This window comes from Topomyia yanbarensis, chromosome 3 (genome assembly GCF_030247195.1).
Source record: "Topomyia yanbarensis strain Yona2022 chromosome 3, ASM3024719v1, whole genome shotgun sequence".
NCBI classification, from domain to species: Eukaryota; Metazoa; Arthropoda; class Insecta; order Diptera; family Culicidae; genus Topomyia; species Topomyia yanbarensis.
Genome location: NC_080672.1, coordinates 311903805 through 311931304, shown reverse-complemented (window position 1 = coordinate 311931304; position 27500 = coordinate 311903805). Strand labels below are relative to the sequence as shown.

Here is a 27500-nt window from a genome sequence, read left to right as displayed (position 1 = left end):
CACAGATCATGATACCAATGATCAGGAGGAACTGGACTCGGACGAGGAGTACATGTACACGATGTCGCAACCAAACCCCGCCATCGACACGAACCGCATCGACGAGATCCCCGCGAAGGAGCCCAAATTCAACGCAGTGCCATTGAAATCAGCTTTAAAGAAGAAGGGTTCGAACCCGGGAACGCCGACCCAAGACAATCGGACGCTCACGGTGCGCTACGACAACAATCCAACCGCAACGATCAAGTAAGTGCCCGTAGCCGCTGTCAAATTATTGACCATTGTGAACATTCTGGAGGGAAGGCTCCACAATTTACCATTCCCCGTTCAATTGGATAGAGGTTTTCAGCGAGCAAGCTATTTTTTTTCAATCTTTTTGAGAGGATGCCAAATTGTTATTCCTCACTCATTTCCCTGCCATGAAATCATTATGATAAATCCTTCTTTGGTTCGGTTATCTATGAGCAATGGATATACTAGTTGTTTTAGATAGTGCTGCGTTCCAATTGCTAAACTCCTAATAGAAATTTGACTAATCTATCAATCTATCTAGATCGGTTTGAACCTTCGTAAACTAGTGGCAATGCCAATTGGGCTTTGATTGGTTTAGTTTTCCTACACACTATTCTGTTAATTCTACATTGCTCCTTTTTCTGAACCCTGTTCTTGAAGTAATTTTTTTTTCCTGTCCTTTGTCGCTACCCGTGTACAGTTAAAACAATTTATCGTATGAAGATGACGGTTTCCTATCGCAATGGAAAACAGAATAATAACAATAGTTATAGATGAAACCCAACACCTAATCAATGATTTTTCTGTCCACTTTATTGTACATTTTAGGCCAGTTTTACGACCACGGATTAGAATATGGTAATTCATATTATTAGTGCTGTTGCGAAAATGTTGAGTTTTTCTTGTTTTCTGTTTGTTTGCTATCCTTTTTTCTCTGTCTGCTGTCGATTACTTTGGTCTGTCTTCGTTTTCTCACATACGTTACACATCATTTTTACACATTTATGTTACCTTTTTCAATGTATTTAACCTTCATGTATGTTTGAGTGTGTTGAAACGTGATTAATTGTACAAGTAATAACATCTCGAACCGCAGAGTGACTCACGATACCATATTTTCCCCTAAGGAGAATTTTTTTATGAAACCACCACATTTGCGCATTAAAGGGCACAAAACTATGTGAAAATTGCGTATCGAATTCGTCTCATCAGAATTCGACACTAACTTAGTGACAGGACTAAGCGAGCGCTAGATTGACGCTAGCTCCAAACAAACGGAGACACAACTTGTGTTCCTGAGCAAACCCCTAGTCAAACGCGATGTCCCGCAAGAGAAGGAGCTTTAAGGTGATGAGAACTAGTGAATTCGAAACATTTGGTTTAGCTTGGTAAGCCAATGCAAGATACACTATGTTACCGCAAGGAAAGAAATTTAGGCGAAAAGCTATTTTTCTACACCACACAGTGGTTTTTTTTGCCAAAATCGTGCAATTTATTACGCTTAAATCGGTAAATTAAGGGTAATGACCACTTTAGAGGAATTTGGAGACAATACAAGCCCTTTCATATGATGTTGCGATTTTAATGATTAATTTCTCGAAAAGTGAGATATATTTATAATCTTCCTTGCAAGGACATATACAAAATTTATGTATTACGCAAAGAACTAAGACGGCGCCGGTGGTTGTGTTGTAAGCGTTATCGTCACTCATTCCAGTTGGTCTGGGATCAATTCCAGCCGAGGTCGTTGATATTTTTCTGAGGTGAAAATATCTGTGGTCACGCCTTCCTTCGGAAGGGAAGTGAAGCCGCTGGCCCTCGGTTCATGAGCTGATGGATCGATATCTAGTCCAGTTAGCGAAGTCACCTCCCTGGCCGACGCCAGAAGACGCAGAATTTCAACTTCTATACTTACTAATAAATATCCTCCTCCCGTGATACTTGTGGATTGCGCAGTAGTATATACGGCCTCTAGCAAAAGCAAGTATCGGATTAACCATTCCTTCCCCATCCTTCCGCGATCTACGTTCGGACCTGGCTGGCGCCGGTATTGATCAATAAAAACTTTAGGTTTACCAGGAGTTGCACATTAAAAGATGTTTCGCTACTCCTAAGCATAATTCCCTGTGCAACTTCAGCTAGTCCATATCGATAACGGAGTAGCAGCCAGGGGTGGTCGCACAAGCTCAAGCTCAAGCAACAAATAGTTCGGAGTGGTGGTATCCAACGAGGAAAAACGATCGAAAATGGTGAGTGAAGCTAAGCAAGCATGTGAAAAAAAAATCCCCTCAGAGGCGAGATTCGAACTCGCAACCTTTGAGACTCCGGCCCAATGCGCTAACCCTTATGCTATCCCTGGGTATGATGAACATATGAATTATCGCACTGGCGACGGTGATCGTACCCTGCCTGCAAAGCGAGAATCACACACAACGGCAGCTGACCACCCCAACATGTTCAATCTATTTAATTTCCCCGCTAGATACCAAAGCCCGGGTTAGTGCATTGGGCCGGAGTCTCACAGGTTGCGAGTTCGAATCTCGCCTCTGAGGGGAATTTTTTCACATGATTGCTTAGCTTCACTCACCATTTTCGATCGTTTTCCCCGTTGGATACCACCAGTCCTAAATAAGGTATTGGCACTTAAGTCAAAAACCAAAAAAAAATTAATTGTAGTTTAACAAATAGTTGCCCGTATACCGTATTTTTAAACCTTCCATGCCTGGGGAATTTTAACAAACGGCTTTCGTTATCAACGCACCTCATAACTATCAAACACTAATTTTTCTAACAGGCCACTTCTTTCATGTGAAACCTACGTCCCTAGTCATCCAAGGGGCGGTGCCAATAATGCAATGAAATGCTCGTGCGCTGGTCGAACAGAAGACCATCAATCACGGCACAGTTAAAGACAGCTTCCAAGAACTCATTTTTGGTTTTTATAGTAATCGTATATTCTACGGAATTAATAACACAATAGTTGTGCATGTTTTCGATTGGATAGCGCAAAGATCTGATTATTCCATTCAGTACAACGGTAGTTTTTCACGTTCAAAAATTTCGGCCGATATTGCACAGTGGGCAAAATGAAACCCACAGAGGGACTTAATCAGTCGCCGCAAGATTTCTATCATAATTTATATATCAAAGGCAACTAGAAATCAGAGAGCAACTAGTTTTGTCCACTGCACGCATCTGTGGCCAGAGTTATGGGCGTTTTAGTATCCGGAGTGTTCCCGGTATTTGGCAAAAAGCAATTTCCTAGAGATCGCCGTGGGTTTCCTATCATAATTTATATAAAAAAGTTGAGGAATTTGATAGGAAATCAAACAAAACTGGTTTGGTCTATTGCACGCATCTGTGCCCAGAGTTACGGGGGTTTGATTACCCGGAGTATTCCGGTATTAGGTAAAATGCGATTCCCAGAGGCACTTAATTGGTCGCCGTGGGATTCCTATCATAATTTATATATGAAAAGTTGTGGAATTTGATAACAAATCAAACGCAACTGGTTTTGTCCACTGCACGCATCTGTGGTCAGAGTTACAAGGGTTTGAGTACCCGGAGTATAGACCAAACCAATTTCGTTTGATTTCCAATTAAATTCCGCAACTTTTTTATATAAATTTTGATATAAATCCCACGGCGATCGCTTTTTGCCTAATACCGGGAATACTTCGGATACTAAAACCCCCATTACTCTGGTCACAGATGCGTGCCGTGAACAAAACTGGGTTCGTTTGATTTCTCATCAAATTCTGTAACTTTTAATATATAGATTATGATAGAAATCTTGCGGCGACTAATTAAGTGCCTCTGGGGGTCGCATTTTGCTCACTGTGCATTGTTTTAACAGGGTCCCTATGTATATTACAACTTTACTATTTTATTTCAAAAAGGAAAAAATTAAAAAAAACGTTATGTTTATAGAGTAGAAAAATTGCTCTTTCAAGTGCTTTAACGTCAAAAAAGCTATGTGTGAAAGTGTGCGTGATTTTTTTAATTCACTTATTTAACACGGCTCATAGCGGCAGCTTAATGGAGCCGTGGACCTTTTTTTTGTATTTACAATATCTAAAAATAAAATACAAACAAATATTATTGAACCAGTATTGGATCTCGTGCGCGCAACTTTTTATTGCGAGCGAAAATCTTCTTTCGCGGGGGCGAAACATTTGTCTGTTCGCATTCTGCGGCAGGGGGGTCATTTAATTTTCTTTTGTTTTTCACGTTCAGGTTATCAACGTTGAAGCTGTCTTGGTGCCCGCGATCAGATGTTCTGCTTCTTGCGCTTACGGTTGACCAGTGTAAACCCGTCGTCATTGTTATTACCTTCATTGCCGATGTTGCTTGCAGCTCATTTTGGGGTGCTGGATGCTTCTTAATGACGGTCTGAACAGCTGCCACAAATTTGGTCACCGTTAGTGCTTCAGGCATTGGTATTGAAAACCCTGTTTTGGGTTGGTTTGCCTTAGATGAGTTGGCAATCGGTTAAGATGCATTCTCCATGATGGGCATGCTGATTAGAATACTTGCACGTAGGAGTTTGCCTCTCATAGGAGCATAGTGTAGTTTTATTAATTGTAGTTCCGAAAGTTTTGAGTTTTATAGTTAAATAGAACGGAACAGGTCTTTCGACCAGCATCCTCACCACAAAAACGCCGTTAGTAGTACCCGAAAAGAAGTTTCTCCAAGTATCAGGTGTAAAGGATTCTACTTCCCCGTAATGCAATATGCATTTTGCAATCGGCTCAGGTGGGGTACGAAGTGATAGGTCTAGGCTAGGATAGGCTTTACATCTATTCAGTCATTTTTTATACACACGAGAATCTTAATTCCAACGTTGTCACTTTCAACCACGTGTTCTACGTTATTTTACAAAACAAAATGTTTCGCTTGAGCTAACGTGTTGAATGATAGCAATAGTGCATTGCGAAGATGATGATAATGAAGATAGGCAACTTTCTTTAGCCTAAGCTGCATTTGCACCTTCAGAAGGTAATCCTTTTCACAAAACTCGGTCGTAAAGAACAAAATTTAAGGTTGGAGAGAGAAAGGGTAAAATTCGCAAACGAAAAATGCAATTTTTTTCCACACCGTATATCAGATCTTCATAAAAATCAATCAGCAGTACTGTAACAACATTCTACATACGCTGATTGATTTTTATGAAGATCTGACATACGGTGTTGAAAAAACTGCTTTTTTCGTTTGCGAATTTTGCGCATTCTCTGTCCAACCTTAAGGTCAATGACCGCGACGTTGGGTCGGAGTAGAGCTTTTTCATTAACTTTACGCATGATGATAAGAATAATCCAATGTTTCCTTTGTTGTTCTCGAAACAATGCACGCTAGATCAAGAGGCATGTTTTTCACTTGCCTCGATTCTAGGTCTCACTGCGGCAGAGACAGAAAATATACTCTGAACTCGACACATATCAAAACCTCAGCAGCATGATACCCAGCATTTTCAGCCGCCCCCATCTTCATTATTCACGGGGAATGATAAAGGATAGAGCAGACGGGAGTGTTGAATCTACTTAACGGAAGGGAAATGGAGATTTAGAAGGGTTAAGGTCTAATATTCGCTCCAAGCAAGCGATGCGACCTGGAAAGCATAGATTGTTATCTAGTTGTTTAGTTAGTCTTCGAGTAACCGTCACTCGAAAATAATCTATTTGAGTTTTTTAAACTCTGGGTAGTCGGCTACCGAGAACAACCTATGTTTTCTAAACAAAATCAATTTGAACTCCAATGAGCTGGGAGTATTGCCTAGAAAAGCTAATCTTATCTGCGGTATTGATCGGACCATACGGAACAAAATCATTCATTCATAAATTCATGAATCAAAGATCACGATTACGTGAACTGAGCGATTTACAGAAATCGTGACCAAGTTCCTGAAATTTTGGGTAATAATCCTCATATTCATGAAATTATGTGTGTTCTTAAAAAATTAATTCGCGCAAAAATGTACATAGTTACTGTTGTTGTTCCCTGGACATGTTTATTTTTTACTATGATTCTCATTCAAACCTTGGGGGGTACACTGTTTGTCAACTAAAACGATAGTCATGATTTCAGGAGCCTATTCGTGATTTTCGTAATTTCACATCTCGTTACTGTGATATTTTATTCATGAGTTAAATATCTGATTTTTCTGGCAGAGTTGCACGATTTATGTTCATGATTTCAGCATGATTTTAGTCACAATATTCGTAATTTATATTTACGTTTTCGTGATTCTTTATTCACGCGTTTCGCGTTGATTTTTTCAGGACCATATTCCGTAATTTCTATTTACGTTATATGCTGCTCAAACCTATTACTAATCGCTATAGGCTGTACATAACTGTATGACATTTCACGACAAAACACTAGTTTTGTGAAATAGTTCACTTGAAAATTTCAAAACCATGTGCATAGTTTTATGAAATAGAAAATGGTTCCGGAAGTCTTCTAAACATCATAAGCACTCTAGCACTACTAGGAATCATGAACTAGTTCACGAACACATGAACGATATTTTTGATTTTGCGAACTATTTCACGGCCACACGGTCCGGTGTGAATATTATGTTAGGAATCATGAATCAGTTCACGTTTCTATGAATAAGATTTTATAATTTTGTGAACTATTTCAAGAAGACGAATGGTCAGTCGCTAGGAATCATAAATTAGTACACGTATACATGAATAATATTTCTCGATTTTGTGAATTATTGGTCGAGCTCTAACGGTATGTCGTGACTATTGTACAAGGAATCATGAACATATTTAACGAATATATAAAAATTGTCGTCGTTTTGTGAACTATTTCATGATCATGAATGGTGAGCTGTAACTAATTCTCTAGAAATCAGGAATCAGTTCACGTATATATGAATAGCATGGTGTGATTTTGTGAACTATTTCACGAGCACGGATATTGAATCGAGACTATTATATTTGGAATCATGAACTATTTCACGATGATCGAAAAGATCCATGAATAATATTCCGGGTTTCGTGAAATAGTTCACGAATAAATATTTTTTTCCAAAAGCTATGAACAAAATCACGATTCAACTTTTGGTTTTATGAATAAGGTTCATAAAGTTGTGAACTAGTTCACGTACAGAAAATCGATTTAGTAATGGAATGGCGGAAACCATGATTGAAGTTTACAAAACAAATATAAATCTATTCACCAATAAAAACGTTATATAGGCATTACTGACTGAAAATGGAACAAAATTATAAAACACATGATTTTTGTTCATGGTGCTGTAACGTCCCAAGTAGCACGCTTTGTTACTGTATAGTATTTGTAACTTTCTTGGTAACAACTATGTTATGGAAAAAGCGCACTGTGTTTGTATGTTGTGCAACATGTTCCTAATTGCAGCAAAATAATGAAAACAATAGCTGTGCCATTTGTCGAGCACTGGATAGTTGGACAGTTCTGTTTTAGGGTGGAATGGCAAACAAAGAGGAATTTGCAACTTGTTAGACTGTTTGTGCAAGTTAGCAAAGTTTCTGATAAGTTTCACAACTGTTATTGATGTATGCATACTTAACACTATTGGCCAGTTCTATAGTTACATAGTTACACAATCAGTTTAAAAACCCGTGGAAATTCTTTTCAAATATATCCAACAATAAAAAATATTGTGTAGCAGTTGTGCAATATTTAAAACTTTCAACAAGTTGCAATTGCTACTTGGGGTATAAACGGGATTATTCCGGAATTCATGGCACTTTATTCACGTTTTTGGGAACAATTTTTTTCGTGCACTATTTATTGCAACAGTGCTTAGACAGGTTTAGTTATTTCAACTCTACGAAATATTTATATATTTATTGGGCTGGCAGAAGTAGAAAGTAAACTGATTGTCCGTGACTCAACTTGTTATAGATTGTGTATGCTATCAGTGATACTGATTTACTCTGAACTATCTGGACATAGCGTCAACTCTAATGCATCGCATTTGATAGAAACGACAAAAAACCCCGTTTTGTACGGTCAATTACAGAGGGATAAGTCGTCAAGAATCTTTAAGTTTCAACTGAGAAAGCTTGGAAAAACGGCCATTTTGGAAATAGAAAAAAGCAGTTTTTTCTCACACCAGCTGGAAAAATCTCCAGCAATACTCTACCAATGCCCGAAATACGAGGATAACTGTTTTTTTCATTTTCAAAGAGAGCTTATTAAGGCGCTCTCAGTTGAACCTTAAGCTGGTTCGTATGATTTTTTTTTCTACGCTTTCGTATATTTTCTTCTTCAAACCTTTGCTCCAGCATGAGTCTTCTATTCCCTTATTAATTAAATGTCGTTGAAACATACTGGAAACAAATTCTTCTTTTTTTGGCTTTTTTTATTTTAAATATATTTGACACGGCTAAATGCGTTAGCACAACTGAGCCGTGGATCTTTCGTGTTTTTACAATTTGTAAAAATAGGAAGAAATTATCGTTACAGCCTGTTCGTCGGGTCTTGTTAACGCATCTTACTGCTGCGTATTGAGATCCTCTTCCTTGCCTTGATATCTGACAGCAATCACTTCGGAATGCATCTTACAAACATTTAACCTAACATTAACATGTATACAGCCGACTGGGAAAACATTTTGTTACGCTATATTTTATCAAACAAATTTCTAACACTATCTCGTTCAAGTATAAGTTGTTGTTTTCGCTGCCGCTACCGTGTTTTATCCAATTATGCACTTTTCCATTTCTCTGTTTTTGTCAATTTAATTGCTACACCTCGTTCACATAGCACAACTCGTATAGCTATTTTTCTCCTCTGTGAGCTTCCAGTATGTGCATGGTATCACCTCTTAGTGAATAAATGTGTTTAGAGGCCACAGCAAGCATAAACACCATCAGCACCACATCATAATTCTTGCCATCATAATTCGTTTTAATTATTTTTACTCACATACTCTTTTGCCTCCATATTGAATCACTCCTGGGAGTAGATAGATACTGAAGGATGATTAAACATCTCCCAAAGGATTAGAATATGTTTGTGCATCATTTATTATATCAAACTACAAACACTATAGATGTTGAGTGGTTTTCCGCTTGATAGAAGCGTAAACCACCGAGAGTTGTTCTCAAATGTATAAAATTCGTTTTCCCTACTATCAGATTTATCGTTACGCGAACCCAAGCCTCTCAACCTTAGCGGATTAGGAACGAAGAGATGCAGTGCTTGGCTTTTTAAAACTGAATCTAGTCTGATCTGCAAAAATGTAATGTGAACTCAGGAGAACAAAAAAGAGTACAACGAAGCCGTAAACTCCAAGCAGATTATATTCCCGAACAGGGATCAAGTTGTGTAGAGCACTTGTACTATGCACAGCGTACAGGAATCCTTCCTTGTGGCAAGTACTAAACAAGGGGAATAGATTTCATCGTATTTGTATTGTCTTGAGCCAAATCACGATTCAAGGGTGTAGTAAGGAGGTTCTATTCTATCATACCGCATTATCGACATTGTTTTTCTTCAGTAAAATCCGATTGCATTTATCTCCTTGTTATTCTCAAAAACATATCATTGGAACAAGATTCGACACGAACGATATTATTGCTACTTGACGCAACGAAATGTACTGAATGAATGTTGTTCATCACCCCACCCTACTACATACACACCCGGGTTCTTCGAAAAAGCACCAACTCTTGTTTCCTGTTTTACATAGTGATTCTGTTGGAATCTGCTCGCCAGCAAAGTGCAGACCTCTAAATCCAAGCCATCCGACCACTGTTATTACTACTCAGCTAGGAATGTGTGTATTTCAACGAATCGTAGAAGCTGTGTGTATTAGCATTATAATGGAATAACTTATCATGCTCACGAACATCCTTGTTTAGGTCCTATGCAACGTATTATTAGATTTAGTGAGTGGGTTATTATCTCAGCGAAGAAGCTAGAAAACTATGAAGAGTATTAACTAAATGCTAAATAATTGTATATTCCATACTTCCGCTTCTAGGGTGTCTGGTAGAATGTCACAAGAAAATAAATTTTGATTCACTTAGGATTGTTCTCTGCAGCTTTGGTGTGTGATAGGGTGCGTCATTTTACTAAAAATCTCGGATAAAAAAAAGAAACGGGATATTTCGTCGAATGTCATTTTTCTGAGTGGGTTATTTTGCCAAAAGAATCATACCGCTGAACGAGTTATTTCACCGAATGAATAATTGCCTCGAGACCAAAACGGTGCTATATATATTGTTTAAAATATCTTGGACGTATACGGTCGGATTGTACGATCATCAATTGAGTTATTTGACGTCAATGAAACGCGTTCTTATTTTAGAGACCATACATAAATTCTAGATAAACATGTGAAAAGGGCATAACGTAAATGAGAGCCTCTCTTTGTTTACTTCCTCTTCCGTCAATAACTATGCCGCATTTATGTTTGCTCTTTAACTCTTAGCATAATATGCTAGACGACATCAGAGTCTTTCGATATTTATTGAAACATCGTTGGAAAGTTTTATGATGACGCTATAATAATCGAAAGAGAAACTAAACACAGAGAGACTCTCATTTGCGTTATGCCCTTTTCACATGTTTATCGAGAATTACTTAAGACTTTTAGGGAGAGAAGGGTATGATAAAATGTGACATGTTGTGACATATGACACATTTTAATGAACTTTTTTTAATAATTAGTTACGTGCAAAGAGAGGCACAGATAAAAAAATTTGTGACATTTGTAAATAATAAATAATTCCCAAAGGGGGGAGGAGGCATGTATGCATGACAAAATATATCTCATTCAGGATTTAAAATTTAGAGAATCGAGAAAGTTCGAAAGTTTCCTGGCACTATTTGTATGTAGAAAGTGACGAATAGTTAAATCCTGGGACGAGACATGCGAAGACGGTCTACTTTTTCCCTCCCGATATTGATGTTATTTTGCAGGGAAAAATCCGTGTGCAAAATAATTTCAAGTAAATGCAAATGATAGTGTTGTGCCGATGCGGCATAGATTTCTGCCGATGAGGTATTGATTTGTGCCGAAAATAATAGAGCTTGAACATGACATGAGTTATGTTATCATTTGTCTGAACTGTGTAAAACAACATTAACCATAATTGTTGAGCAGAATAATAAAATTGCATGTGCCTTCAGTGCATTTTGCATATTTGTTTGTGTGCATCTACATTAGAGTGACAGTAAAAAATGACCCCTATCGGCCCACCCCTGATTAGATTCCTAGTCTCACCAGGAGTACTTGCCCCAAATTTGAAGCAAATCGGACAAGTCTAGCTACCGGACCAACGTGCCTGAAGTTTGTATGGGATTTTTCGACAATTTACATGAAGAAAACCCACTTTTGCCGCTAGGTGGCATTGTATGTATCGTATTATCACTGTAAGTAAAAATAAAAAAAAATTAATTGTCTGCAACTTTTTCGAATACTGCTGGTGAATTTGGCTTTGTTAAAAGAAGTTATTAAACTTTTAGTGAAGTGATGTTTGAGTCAGTTTTGCATGGGGCCTAGCAGTGCATGGTTGTGTATCAGTACTCGATTCGCGCGAACTAAAGATTTTTGTGGAATAATCATAAGATTTAGCTCTATGGTATGTTCAGAAGAATTGCAGTAAATAATACGGGCCATGTTTTGGTTAGATCATTTTAGTTCCACATTTTACCAAATAGAGGGCGCTAACACTAACTTTTCAACGGAAAGAGATAGAAATTAGGTGTCTTCTACAAAGTTGTAGAACAGGCATTTTGCAATAATTCTTCCGAACATCGTGATATTCTATCTCTCTTCTATGAGAAGTTAGTGTTGGCGCCTTCTATGCGGTCACATTTGGAACTAAAATTTTCCAACCAAAACAAAACTCGTATTATGTCTTATAATTCTTCTAAACATACTATTGGGCTAAACCTATCGACTATTTCACAAAAATTCATAGCTCGTGGGAATCGAGTACTGCTACACAACCATGCACTGCTAGGCCCCATGTAACTGACTCAGACATCACTTCGTTAAAAGTTTAATAACTTCTTTTAGCAAAGCCGGATTCACTAGCAGTGTTCGACAAAGTTGTAGACAATTAAATAATCTTTCTTATTTTCACTTATAGTGATAATACGATACATGCAGTGCCACCTAGCGACAAAAATGCGAGTTAGTAGGTTTTCTCCATGTAAATTGTCGAAAAATCCCATACAAACTTCAGGCACGTTGGTCCGGTAGCTAGACTTGTCCGATTTGCTTCAAGTTTGATGCAAGTACTCCTGGTGGGACTAGGAATCGAATCAGGTGTGGGCCGATTGCGTTTTCAAAAATTCATTATTTTTCTGGGCAGTCTAATCTACATGCATCTAAGCAACATGTAAAATATGTTTTCTAAATACACCTTGTATACAGCCAGAATATTACGATACTACCCAGACACTGTCCATTCCAAGAAAATGAAAGGTCCGGTTCGCAATGACAGGCCATTGCCGGTTCGCGGTGACAGTTACTTTTTTCACTTTGCACGTCCCGTCCCAGGTTAAATCACGCCGTTCTTGAAAACTATAGTTCAGTCTCTTTTACTCTTTAGAGAGCCGCTCTTGATTCTTTTAGCATTCAAATTGCTTTACTCGACTTATGGGGCTACGGTTAGATGTAAATCTTAACTATGGTAATCGCTCCGCATCACGAAATTGTTAATAATTTTAAAGGCTTATAACGTTGATGATGAGTTTTGATTTGCGCTTCGGACTATGCCAGTTTCAAATTTGCCAACAACTTTATTTTAGTCTTTCAATAGTACACTTTTAAAAATTCTGAAAAATGGGGAAAATGTGAAAAACTGACTAAGTTTATACATTTTGACAATAGTCAGGGTTAGAAACTGACTCAGTTTCGCTTCAAACAAAAACCACATAAGAGTTTGCATCATCATGCGCCATCAATCGATTCAGATAATTCCGGAATAATAATTAGTCGTTGGCATATTCATTTGAGGGACCATCCATAAATGACGTAGCATTATATGGGGGAGGAGGGAGTTTTGTATTTTGTGATGATGTGTGACGACAGAGGGGGTAGGGGGTCATGTCATGCTACGTAGCTTTTTTAAAGGGGAATAGGGGTTGACCTGATGTCACGACAATCTTACCCGTTTCATCTAACTAACATCGTTTTTGATTTTTTTTAAATGTTTTCCGGGGACAACGAGGGGGGTGAGGGTTACCGTCAAGCTACGTAATTATCAGGGGGGGTATATGGAATTTTGTGACGAAATGCTACGATGGGGGAGGGGGGTGTTAAAAATCACTCAAAAAATGCTACTTCATTTATGGATCATCCCTAAGTGTTGTACACTATCGAGAAAACTGTAAAATTGTAACCAATGTCCAGGTAAGATGAATGTTTCGCATGCTTGAGTCAGACTTTCTCTAACACAGACCTTATTTTAGTGCTTATAAGCGGTATGCTAAGAACGTTTTTGACTCTACGCTTCATTTCCGTGTCTGCTCTATAGGAAGTATTAGTGATATTTTTACTGCTGCTGGTAAGATTTCGCAGTTCGAAACTCCCAGGGGGATTGCAAAACATTTAAGGAAAATAACGGTTTGGAGTCCAAATACAGCCGCTGATGCATTTTAGCACGACACATCGCTTTTCTGTGCCAAAAGATCCAGATTCCAAAACTAAGAGGGAGAGATATGTGGAAGAGTATTCGCTGCCAACAAGAATTAGGAAAATGCTCGAATAGAATGCCACGTGTAAACCCGGTTCTTTTCAGCGCAAGCAAATTTTTCCGATGGAATTCCTAACATGATAAAATTGAATTGTAATTTGGCGTAATTTTTTTTTTGCATTATAAGAAGAAAATTAAAAAACAGGCCAGCGAAAACTTAGGAATTACATATAAGTCACATGCAAGGTAACCGTCTGACCCCAATTAATATCTATTACATACTCAAAAATATAATTTCCTATATTTTTTCAAACAAATACTGCGTAATGAATATTTTTGTGTCATCCTAGTTCCCCCATTGATTACCTAGCAACACCGATCAGAATACAAGGGGTAGAAATTTGCCATAGCAGGTCCCTTGGCGATACAAAATTGGAAAGTATTTTTGTCAATAATCAATCGCGTTGATTTAAATATTATAGCTTGAAGAATGAAAGGATTATATAATGTTTCCAGATAGCTTTCTTGTTTAACTCAAGCATTGTTGCGGAACTCAAAAGAAACGCGAAGGTCAAAATAAGATTTCATTTCGTCAGTAAACTTCGATGACTAATTCGGTTGAAGATTGCTGACAAATTGGTGTTCACTACAAATTTTTCATTGTATGAAATGTAGATTTCCGGAAAATTATGAACATTTGAGCTTATCGCTACTCCCAGAAGATTGAATTCTGAAAACAACCACCACAAGTCCAAGTCGATGTTGATTCAATCTGGTCGAAACAAATGTTCATTTTTTTTGCATAGATATTTTCTCTGCAAAATTTCAAAGTTCCAAAAAAATGCGGGCATTAAGTAATGCTCAACCTATCGAGAAGCGACAAGAAGTTAATAAAATTTATTTAAACTTTTCTTAGGAGATCGACAAAAAATTTGTGACATCGGTGCAGCGTCACTGATATATTAAACAGATTGCTATGTCTCAATCGTTTACGTTCGTTCGTTTGTAACCTATAACTTTCTGAGCGATTACCTCCATTAGGGTTAATACCAGACGCTCCATCGTACTTGAAATGCCTGTAGGTTTCACCCAAGGAAGTCACTTAGGACAACTGATCTTTGGTTTATTCATCAACGGTGTCTGTTAACGTAACATATCTGGAAAATAGCACCATGGTGATGACTTGGAAATATTTTCCAAGTTCCATTACGTAGCATTTCCGTTCTGATGTTCTTCCAAATTAATGTTAATGTTTTGTGACTTTAAGTGACATGAAGGTTAAGATGTTCAGATGACGCTGATATGAAATTGTTGCGAATAATCATTTCAGTTCAGACTTGATCGCGAACTACTGAGGTGCCGAGGTCAGTTCGGCGATTCCGGTGGAGTAGAGCGTCCGGTTTGTTGGAGCCTCGGCGCGACTGGTGGTGTCTGTCTCGTCGCGGTCTACTTAGTCTAGTACCCGACGGTCAATCTGACTGTACGCTGACGGATAGTTCCCCGGTAAGAGAAGCTCCCGATACCGATTCATCTTTGGTTTCAGTACCACAACTTCTTGAGCCCTTTGGCTCCGTATCCGCTACCACTTAGCACCGCAACTTCTTTAAGGCCTTTAGAAGGGATTCTTTTGCCTTTTAGTACTACTTCTTTGATGAGCCATTCAGCTCCCCGACTTGCTCGCGAACTACTCGGTCCTCAGTCTAGTCCCCGACGATGGACCTGATCTACTCCGACGGAGAGTTACCCGGCAAGAGAAGTTCTCCCAAAACCGAGCCAATCAGCTAGGTGCCGAGGTCAGTTCGGCGATTCGGGTGGAGCAGGGCGTCCGATTCACTGGTGCCTCGATGACCAGCGACTGGTGGTGTCTCGTCGCGGTCTACTCAGTCTAGTCCCCAGCGCTGATGTAGAATTTCCTGGCGAAATAAGTTCTCCCAATACCGATTCTTCTTTGATTTTCGCTATTTGTCTATCGGGCTAACCGGTGGGGTTCCGTGGTCGGTTTAGCGATTCCAGTTGGAGCGTGGCGTCGGTTCGCTGGCGTTTCGACGACCCATACTCGATGCTCTGTTACAGTCTACTCGACTAGTCCTCGGCGGTGGAGCTAGCTTATTCCTGCTTATTATTTACTTCGCAGCACAGCTACTTATGGCAGACTGGCTTGCTAAGCTTGATCTCCCATTTTAAAGCGTCCCTAGCTTCTCAAAACGTCACTTACGCTCCTCTCCGATCCTGCTCTCTGAGCCCACCTTCTGGTTCTAAGACAAGCAGCGTATAGCGTACTGAGCTACTTATTTAACCAGTCAAGGACTACAAAATGTGGTGAAATTTCTCTCGGTACCGATATCCGTTTCGTGAACCAATAAGCTCCCAGTTTTGACACGATACCAGGAGCCATTTAGTTCCTCGCTTCGCCGCGATCTACTCGTTGTAGTCCTCGGCGTTGAGCTAGCCTCCACAACGAGCCGACAGGTAGGTGTCGAGGCCTGTCGTTTATTTTCACTACAAAAAAATATTTTTGCAAGATAATTTTTGCAAATGAAACTTTGAGAATGCCATTTAAAATATTAGGGATATTTTTGTTGAACATGTTCAATTTTTTGAAAATTTCTTCAAAATATTCGGGGGGGGGGCGGGTTGTACTCAACCACCCCCCCCCCCCCCCCCTGCTACGCCACTGCTAGAACGTTACGTCACGTGTTTTCAATAAAGAACTTTTTTTTTAATAATTTGTTACGTTCTTATGCAGTCCCGAGTAAATAAATGAAATCTGTACCACATGAGCACGCGTGTGTTGCTAGCAGGCATTGCATTCATCACTCATATGAATAAATGAATCCGGATAATTTACCACTTCGACAATAAAAACTGACAATTTCACACGAAAAGTTATTGGCACTCACACAACTTCTCCGGATAAGTACAATGCATTATTTTTCCGGATAAATAAACCCGGCGGAGAATGAGTGAATGAGTTTATCACAGTATCCTTTTTGCGCTCTCAGCCTTGCATCTTGCTTCTTTGTCGGTTTTCACATGACCTTCTCCGGTGAGATGGGAAAAAATTATTCTCACGCTATTTGTGGAGGGGGAGAATTTCGCGAGTCATCTTATCCCGGAAAGTAGCTTCTAAGCTGCTTCTCGCCTGAGTAAATGAGAATTACAATGCCTGGTTGCTAGATGCATATGCCGTTTTTCATTGAAAAACTCCGGGGCAAAAAAAAATCAAGCGACATGTAGATCAATAAGAATGTTAACAAATAGGGTAACAACGTGAAAGTGATACACTTAAAATGTTTTATACAACCCAAACCAGATTTGATTTCTTTTAAATTTCGCGTGCAATAACATGTAAAACTAGGCAAGTTACAATGTGTTTCAGGAATCAGAATATATTCGCTCGATTGTTACTATGTTTTAATTGCTGCAAGGTTCTACTGTATCGATTTTGTTGGTTTTTTTGCCGGCTTTAGCGGTAAAACATGATGATGAGTTGTGTTCTATCACCGTCCATGCGGTAGACTTGGGTGAAAAGCACAACTCCAACCAGCGGAAGGCAAAGGTTCATGTCCATAGGAGACTGCCTAGTCCTAGTTTTCCGTTCATAATTATAACTGATTCGCTCTAGAATACCTTTTCGTCTTACAGTTTAATTGCTTTCGTTTCTCTTAATATTAAGTTTGCCAAAAATAGCCAACCAAATTGATACAGTAGAACCTTGCGACAATAAAGACATAGTAACATGAAATGTTTTTTGCCTAGTACGCTTGAGTGAGATGCCTGGTGCTTGTTAGCGTACAGCGCACTAACCTATTGCAGACACCCAATTTGCGTATAATTTAACTGACTTCATTCTGATCAGTATCTAGAATCTAAGCTTTGTTAAACGTGGGAATCACTAGCGATAACGTGCCCATTTTTGAAGAGTTTTTGTGCTCAATTTCCTCTAAAACTTTTTTATTATATTATTTGTTTATTCGATTCGGTTCAATGCGTCAGCTTAATGTAGCTGTGGGTCTTTTGGGAATATTTCCACGATGTAAACAATAACAATGATAAAACGTTAATGGTTGTTCCACAGATCGATCATTGCGATTGCGGGTGGATCTCGTACACTTCCATGTCATCAGCGTGGTTACTGCCATATTCATGTTCGCGAACATTTTATTTCATCCTTGTTTCATACCCTTACCGGTCACGAGTGTGGACTTTCTCAGTGATGGTGCTGGCTGTTAATTTTGAGATACTTGGCGCAGCTTTTGCCGTCAATATTACTTGAACAGCATTCACAAATTTGGCAATCGTTTTTGGTTCAGGTAATGGTATTGAATTAATGGTCCTGGTGCAAGAAAGTGGTATCAGTTCTTGAAGCTGAGTATTAATTTACTTATCGTCCATATATGCGAGGATCTTAATTATAGCGGCGTCACAGAAACCACGTGCTACAAGTTATTATGCGAAATGACTGGTTTCGCCTGGGCTAATTTGTTGAACGCTATCAGCACTGAATGCCTGACGTGGTAGAACTCGATGAAGGTGACTTATGTTTATGTTTATTACCTTCAGCAACAGACCCTTCGGCATCAATGGTGGTTGCTTGAACTAATTACATTTCAGGATAGTCAATATTTTAGCTTTTATCGAATTCCTCGTCAAGTTGAAGTCAAAATCCGTCGTCGCCACACTTAAAAATATGCTGAAGTCCGGTAACAGCGCTCTCATGAACGAAACTTGCAGAAGACAGTTATAACATATAATTCGAACGCAGGCTTGAAGTCCGAGGATTGTAGGGCAATCCACCCTGGCAGACAATTAGTTCGAGACGAACAGGGCCCGAGAGCAGCCCCTCCGTATGTCTAGTGTCGAGCTGTATTAACTGACAACGGTTTTTCGTAGCTCGGCAGCTCAAATCTGTTTTGCCAGGGAAGATGTCGAAGTGCAAAGCGTATGAACCGACGTTGGGCGGCCTCGATTCTATCAACGCCGTTCTGGTAGTACGGATTTCAAACAGCAGAACAATATTCTAGCGTTGATCGAACCAGTGCGCAATAGTGTGATTTTAAACAGTATACGTCTCTAAAGTTCGGAAGATGAACCCAAGTTGTCTTGATGCCTTATCCACGATGTATGAAGTATGTGGTTTGAATGTTAGTGCCGAATCCATGATGACTCCGAGTTCCTTGACGTAAGAGTCTCTTGAAATGTTCGAGTCGAAGAAATGGTAGTTAAACTGAATCGGATGGCGTTTCCGCGTGAACATAAATGAGCATTTACTTGTGTTTAAAATTATTCTGTTTATATCACACCACGCTGTCCAGTTTACTCTGAAAAAATCGGCATTGGTTTTATCCCATATTTGTCGAAAAATTTTCATGTCGTCAGCGAATGACAGACGTGGTCCTTGTAATTTGATATTGACGTCATTAAAGTAGAGGAGGAATATTACAGGACCGAGATGGCTTCCTTTTGGGATGCTGGATGTTGCGAATAATGGTGCCGATAAACAGTCCTTAATGCTGATTTAGAGTTGCCTTCCATCGAGATAAGAGCGAAACAAGCGCAAAAGTCTTCCATGAATACCAAGTTTGTCCAGCTGCGCTATTTTGTCGAAAGCCTCAGATAGATCCATGCAAATAGCATCGGTTTGCAATCCGTCAGCGAATCCATCAAGTACAAATGATGTGAACGAGAGCAAGTAGGTCGTTGTCGATCGTTTGAGCATTAAACCGTGTTGTTCATCTGCAATGTGGTGTTTGCAGTGAAAGAAAATAGGGTCTAAAACAACCAGCTCGAATAGTTTTGATACGACACTTGTTTACGAGATTTTCCGATAATTGTCAACATCGGCGTGCGCAAGGGGGGGGCCTATAGCTAAAAAATATTTAGTATTGTTATAATGTTGAAAAGACATGTCAAACTTACTGCATATCTCATTTTGTTTAAACAAGCCATGTTATCTTAGTTGGCGCAAGTTCGTTGAAATCAGGAATCTATCGATAACAAGATAAGGTTGCTGAGAGGAAGCGGTAACTGCAGCAAAGATTCGGTTACTGGCTTAAAAATACACAAGTAGTGATCAATTTCATTTTTTGCTTTGACTAAAAATTATAAACTTTTTATTGCAAATGATTAGTGCAGTCGGTAAAGCCATATATAGCGATTCCAGGAGGTATTACATAGAAAGCGAGAACAAGAGAAACTTTCAACTTTCTTCTAAAACAGAACAGTAATATAATCTTAGAAGAATGTTATTTATTTGGATAACAACTTATTCTACTTCTATCTTCTTTGCATTTTAACGACATTAAATTAGCTAGAAATTACTAAGTAGGAAAAGTTTGAAAAAAAATAGCTATGAAAGGATTTGGAATATACAGATAGGAAAGCTTTCGGTTCTCATGGTAAAGAGGGACGACTCTGCTGCTCATGTAAAAGGGACGACTCTGCGACATGGTAGATTTAAGCAATTCGTAGTAACTCTGCCTAAGCACGACTCCTACCAGCAGAAGATAAAAAATAGTCCGGAAGCTACTAAGCCTGTTCCTACCCAAATAAAAATAGTGAATACCAAAAAATATATGTTGAAACATCTTATTTCATGGAAAGCATGAGATATATAATTCCCCTTTTGAGAAAAAAGTTTTTGGGGAACGATCAACAAGAGATTGCCTGATCACAACGTAGCAGCAAGTTCAGGTGATCAGTTCAGCAGTCACATGACTATCGGATAACACACGTGGAAACTGGTTCGATGTGGATTGCCAAGGAGCAACAGATGAGAAAAATCAGACTAGGAGCTTATTGCTCGCACTGGTTATATGTTAGAACAGTGTTGTGAGCTGAAAAGGACGATCACGACAGGGGCGCATAAGGCTTGATAATTATGGACTAGCATGTTAGAGACAGGTTAAAATGATATTCAGCTTTGGGCATGTAGAGCGTAGGAGACTCATTAAAGTGATCAGTAGACAACCTACAAGGCGTCGTCGACTTTTGGGGAAAGCGTTGCTGTCACTGGAGATATGCCATCGAGTAAAATATGTGTGTGGAGCGTGACTGGAAAGTGGCTCTCTGGAAATGTCTAATGCATTCAACCATGGGTCGCATCAAATACCCAGTCGCCATAAATAGCACAGGTTTACAAAAAAAATTGATTTCTTTCCTAACTATGTTTTCTAAATGCATTTTGGACCACACAAAAAACCTCGAAAAGTTTTATTAAATGTTTTCCAACAGAAAGAAAATTTTCTATTTTCTACTTGATTCTCGGAGTAGCTCAGAAGTTGTTCAGAAGTCATAATTTTTCTTATAAATCCATTAGAAATTCCCCCAATACCTTATCCACGATGTATGAAGTATGTGGTTTGAATGTTAGTGCCGAATCCATGATGATTCCGAGTTCGTAGTTGACGTAGAGTCTCTTGGAATGCTCGAGTCGAAGAAATGGTAGTTAAACTGAATCGGATGGCGTTTCCGCGTGAACATAAATGAGCATTTACTTGTGTTTAAAACCATTCTGTTTATATCACACCACGTGCTAAAGCTCTCCAGTTTACTCTGAAAAAATCGGCATTGGTTTTATCCCGTATTTGTCGAAAATTTTTCATGTCGTCAGCGAATGAAAGGCGTGGTCTTTGTAATTTGATGTTGACGTCATTAAAGTAGAGGAGGAATATTACAGGACCGAGATGGCTTCCTTGTGGGATGCCGGATGTTGCGAATAATGGTGACGATAAACAGTCCTTAATGCTGATTTGGAGTTGCCTTCCATCGAGATAGGAGCGAAACCAGCGCAAAAGTCTTCCATGAATACCAAGTTTGTCCAGCTGCGCTAGTTTGTCGAAAGCCTCCGATAGATCCATGCAAATAGCATCGGTTTGCAATCCGTCAGCGAATCCATCAAGTACAAATGATGTGAACGAGAGCAAGTTGGTCGTTGTCGATCGTTTGGGCATTAAACCGTGTTGTTCATCTGCAATGTGGTGTTAGCAGTGAAAGAAAATAGGGTCTAAAACAACCAGCTCGAATAGTTTTGATACGGCACTTAAACACAAGATTTTCCGATAATTGTCAATGTTCGATTTGTTTTCTTTTTTATGAACTGGAAACATGTGCGCTGCTTTTTAGCAGGAAGAGAATTTTCCAGTAGTGAGTGATAGCACGAAGACTCGCCGAAGTGGTTCAAAAAGCTCGCTAATGCACTTTTTGTCAAAATTTTAGGGAACGCCATCTTTTAGCTTGGACTTCCCTCAACATAGCCTCCATTTTCACCTCCAGCAAATGTTTCATATCATGAATGCCTTATGTGTATTATGCGAAAAGGCCTGAAGTTAAAAATCCCTGAGTAGGTATCGTGGCCGGTGTCTTTGATGGTTAGAAATAGCAAACTTTCTCAACATTCTCTCATTAATTTGTTTAAACCATGCAAGATAAAAATTTGTTAAGAAGAGTGGCCGAAAAACATTATGTTTCTTAAATTTATATTTGAAAATGTTCGGGGGAGGGGATGCTATAGCCCCCTATCACCGCTCTGGCTATGTGCCTGGAATCAGAGAATAGCAGAGAAAACAGTACTGAAATTGATTACAATGTTACTGACCTTTTCCAACTGCCGCTTTCACCACCCCTAGGAAAAGGATACACAGATCTATTACATGGGATTTAATTTTTCATCAACCTAGTTCACTGATGGTTCAAAATCGGTTCTTGGATAAGCAAACAAAAAACAAACCAAACTACCCAAGCGGAAATATTTACTATATACTTGACTGACCAACTTAAACACAAAACTGAACCAGAAACGGCAGCAGGCTAAACAAGCTTTGGCATTTTCCCGTGCCAAAAGCTCGGGGAATGATAGAACCGGAAAAATGAAAAGATCTGCGGTAGTGAGTTATCATGTCTATAGCAAATCTCTAACCAATGAGGTCCTTTCGAAATACACCGACCGTTGCTAATAACACAGTGCAGAACGGCGTCCAACGGTGTCCCGGTACCAGATGATGTCTTTATTATTGCTTTATCCAAGCTGACCGCAACAGAACAAGCTTGAATTGAATGAAACGAATCGGGTTTATTGAATTAGATGTCGTGTAAATAGAACAATAAGCTATAGAGCATTGAGGTTAGTCCGGCGTAATAAAAACATGCAGCCGCTTAATTAATGAGTTTTATCAATTCAAACTCTGAACAATGGTGTTTATGTTATTATACGAGAATTAGAATCGATTCGATGCGATGGCATTATTTAGCTGGGAAAATATAGATTATCCCATTTCGACGATGTAAAATTATTCGAATTGAAATCGACTCTGACGAAGGTGAACCGACCGACCAAAATTTTCCATGATAGCTACCCGTCTTCTCCTAATAATTCTCGACGGTATGTTTGTTGATCACTATCTTCACAAACACACCTAACGCCCACGCTTTCAACACACCTCAGGCTTCTTCGGGAACGCAGATGTGACCCACATTAACACTCGCACACAAACACATACAAACACACGTGGCGGAATAGTTTTTCCAGTAATAATACCCTCAGAAGGCAGGATGTGTTCAGTAACGTGGGAGCCACTGATGTTTCACGAAAAGAGCTTACAGCTTTGGATTTCTTCCTTTTGGGGATTAACGAGGAATCATGTCAGGTTGGGAAATAAGATATTTATCTTGGGGATTTGTGGCGAGAATTATAAATATGAGATGGGTGAATGGAATTCGCTTGTGTGTTAAATTGTGTACCAATCCATGATACAAAATTGTTTATCAGAATGCTGTTGGTTAATTGATAAAATTAGCCAGCAAGTAGGTAAAATTATTCAAAAACATAAGTTATCATACTTCGCACAATCATACATTTAACTCATAAAAACTGAACAAATGTTTTTTGATATAACTGCTACTGTAATTTGCATGCGTCTCTTTTCCGCTGCAATGTATATATGTTGTTGCTAATATGTTTCTTCAAGCACAGAGCTATATTTTCGATTTCACCGAAATGGTCACATTTATCGTGAAGCCAGGCAACGATCCTAGAGCATAGCACCCAATTATCTTTTGAGTTGGTTTTCACTTACAATCATGTATTATTTTAACTCAACTGTTTTCACCGAATATACCGTCTACGATTTTGAAAAGACATGTTTCTAATATATTTCCCGTTTTCCCATGACCAAAACACAACCCATCAGCTCGCGACCGATGCGCTTCCAGATTGGCCTACCTAGTACGATGGAGAACAAGGAGAACACGCGACCATTTGTGATCCGCGAAGGCGACAACGACGATCAGAACGACGGTCCAATCCGCTACCGGGATGAAGATCCGGACCGAGTGGCGAAGATTGCTCGCAAGGAAAGTCTCTCGATTAAGCTTGCGCTGCGACCTGACCGGCAGGAGCTGATCAACCGAAATATTCTGCAGTTACAGTCGGACAACGAAAAGCAGGAGTCAAAGGAAGCTATCGGAGCCCGGCTAATCCGACGGCTTTCTATGCGGCCTACCGCGGAAGAGCTGGTAGAGAGGAATATTTTGAAAAGTAAGTTGCTGTTTTCCATCGAATGACGTAACCTGACTGTTACCAATTGTTTGTTTTATACCCCCACAGCACAAAGTCCTGCGGAAGAGAAAAAGCAAAAGGAGGAGAAGAAGCGTTACCTGCTGCGGAAACTTAGCTTCCGGCCCACCGTAGACGAGTTGAAGGAGAAAAAGATCATCCGTTTCAACGATTACATCGAAGTGACACAGGCGCACGACTACGACCGACGTGCGGATAAACCGTGGACACGGCTCACCCCCAAGGACAAAGCGGCCATTCGCAAGGAGCTGAACGAATTCAAAAGTTCCGAGATGGCCGTGCACGAAGGCAGTCGACATCTTACCAGGTTTGTACATGTGGTTCTTTAACAATTTCCTAAGAAGCTAACTCACACGTTTCTTCCGGTTCGGAATCATTTCAGGTTTCATAGGCCATGACAGCTGCAATGTAGGATCAAGCAGAGACATTTTGCCGTTCATTACTTTACATTTCTCATTAAGAATTACTACAACAAACATTTGATTGTGTACATATAAAGAAAACCGAGACAGGAGCATTGGTAGCAACAGCAGCAGAATCCACTGGATCCGCGGCATAACCATTACCCACATATACACATATAGCCCAGCATCCAAGAACACTCACATTCATCGGTGTAACATTGGAGCGGAGAATGTACTCCACACTTCTTGCAGTTTCCGCATTCCCTACCGGGACCCACAAGTGTAGCTGTTTTTTTCTGGGTCTACTTTTGAACCATCTGACATCCGCAGCAGATACCTATAGGACTACTGGACACTTGGACAGAACTACCTTGCCCAACCGATTTGCACACCGACGATTTTTGGACTTTCGGACCTGGACGGATACCTAGTTCCGTGCGGTATCAACCCCCTATCCGCAACACGATTGATATTTTACTCACAAACCGTATGGCAGGAGTAACCGTAACGAGGGCAGTTAATTGGACTTAAGCGAAACTCACACCGCAGCATATAACAATATACAGCAAGTTTGTTTGCAGCAAACCAAGGTCAAGAAACTGAATTATTGAAACAGTAACAGAAAACAGTAAGCAAATCAGAAATTAAAGGAAACCTTAAAATTATAATAAAATAAAGAATAATAATACTGTGATAATGTTGACGTTATTAGAATGTTACCGAGCGATACAAAAAAAAAATAACAAATGGAAAAGCGAGTCGCTGAAAACTAGTGATTAGTTGCTGAAGTATAATCAGAACTTAGAACACTAACGATATCGAAGTGCTTGCCGTGGCCGATAGGCTGGTGAAGGCTGGTTGGCTGGATGGTTGAAAGGAACTGAATCGAACGGGTACGTACATAATGGGGGAAAAAATAATAACAATTATGAGCACACATTTGTTGAGCTAAGGTGATCATATGAATCTGGCATGCTTAGGCGATGCCCAAAAATATTTACACGGAGCACAGTGCAAGCGGATACGGACTGAACACACAACTGAACATCAATGCAGGATCTTCATGAAATTTCTAGAGCACTTTGACATTTTTATTAGAGTTTGAAAGCGAAACAAACAAGTATGCTCAATGCATACTCTATTGCGTTAAAGGACATGTTTTGGTTGTTTGCTTGACTGTCGCTCTACGTATAATTGTCCCATTTGTGTATAATAGGGAATCCCAGTTATGCGTATAGCTGAAGTTCATTACTCGTTTGTTCGGTGTAGCGCAGTTTTACAATTATTTTCAGTTCAAATCCAAACTTCAATTGAGTAGTCAATTTTCTATCCATGTTGGATCTGAGTTGGTTCATCGAGCAAACATACCCTGAAAATAGATAACCAAATATTTCCAATGAACTGCTTGCACTCTATTCTGCATGATAGTTCAGTCAACTTTGAGTGCTGGTTGCGATACATTCAACGGAAAATTCACTCCATATTTCCGTGAATGTAGGAGTCGCTTCTGAAGACATTCTTTTTTATAGATTTGACGTACACCCATTTTGTCGCAGATACATTTTGCATTCCAAATTAGATTTTTTGGGAGATTTTGACATAGTGTTTTGGAACATTATAAGCAACGTAATATTGCTGTCCAGACGATTTACGAATGTTTTCTTTAGTGTGTCATGGTCTAAAACAACGCAAGGTGATTTGGGTAGTAATTCGGTGTATAATTTTCGTACGCACGTATTGGCAACGGTATCTTGTTTGTCGTTCGGGGTTTTGCACTTTTTGCAAGTGTAACGATGGTTAGGCCCTATCAGCATACAAAGGTTAAAGGTCCATTGGTCTATTATTAGAAATTGTTCTAATTGTTTCAATATCTTTTGTTGATCAAAGGCAGCAAATTCTTCACACGTAGCAATCAAACGTTCAGGGTGACTTTCATAATATTTTAAGATATTCATCTTAAATAATAGGCAGTATAGACTGAATCAAAGCGCGACATATACTAGTATCGTGCTTCATGTATTTTAACACATTTCTTTGCTTCATGATTTTTCAACTGAATTATTTACAACTACCGCAAGTTTGCAGCCGAATTGAGACTACCGAAAATATAGCTGCTCACTTCATTACATCAATTTTATGCTCATTGAATCATTGTTTCACTGTTCGAGTTTAGATTCATTAAGACTGCAAAACCCACACCCGAGTCAAACTTCAAAATGACATCATCATGATTTAAAAAGGGAAAATGTACTTTTGCATATAAAATATTTAAAATAATCCTTAAAGAATTGTAAAACGATCCATAAAAAAGTTGTCAATGTTCCATAAAACAAAACTGAAAATCCATAAAACTGTGTGAATGATCCATAAAAAAGGGTGATTTGATCCATAGATTATGTAAAATTGAACCATAAAATGGTCTCAAAAGAGCACTAAAATAGTAATAAAAGAGCAATTAAAATGAACCAATGCCCCATAAAAATATTGGAAATGTTCCATAAAATGATACATTTTGCGCCATAAATTAACTGACATTGATCCATAGAATATTGACAATGTACATTAAAACACGTCGATATGTTCCATAATATCGACAAAAATGTTCCACGGTATTACAAAATGGAGCAATAAAATGTCAGAAAAAGTTCCATAAATTTGATGAAAATGTTTGCTAAATAATTTTTCTTGGTCCATAGAAGATGTAAAAATGAACATTAGAAATGATTCAAATATCGAACGAAATTATGGTTCATGGATATTTACAAAACGATCCATAAGAAAAGAAAATGTAAAACGACCCATTAACCTTTACAGTACCAAGCTAAAATTTTTCTGAAAATTTTGTTTAAATTTTGCTCTCAT

General features: G+C 39.0%; 1 protein-coding gene across 1 annotated transcript in view; it reads left to right on the top strand.

Annotated features, from left to right (window-relative positions):
- The window catches only part of LOC131689425 (phosphatase and actin regulator 4), a 534941-nt gene extending 508048 nt beyond the window's left edge, over positions 1–26893 (top strand). Inside the window, exons 9-13 of the mRNA XM_058974505.1 lie at positions 6–246; positions 841–870; positions 23849–24195; positions 24265–24541; positions 24617–26893. Coding sequence (XP_058830488.1) covers positions 6–246; positions 841–870; positions 23849–24195; positions 24265–24541; positions 24617–24632 — 911 coding nt within the window. The 3' untranslated portion in view covers positions 24633–26893. The remainder of the gene's footprint in view (positions 1–5; positions 247–840; positions 871–23848; positions 24196–24264; positions 24542–24616) is intronic.
- The last annotated feature ends 607 nt before the right edge of the window (positions 26894–27500 follow it).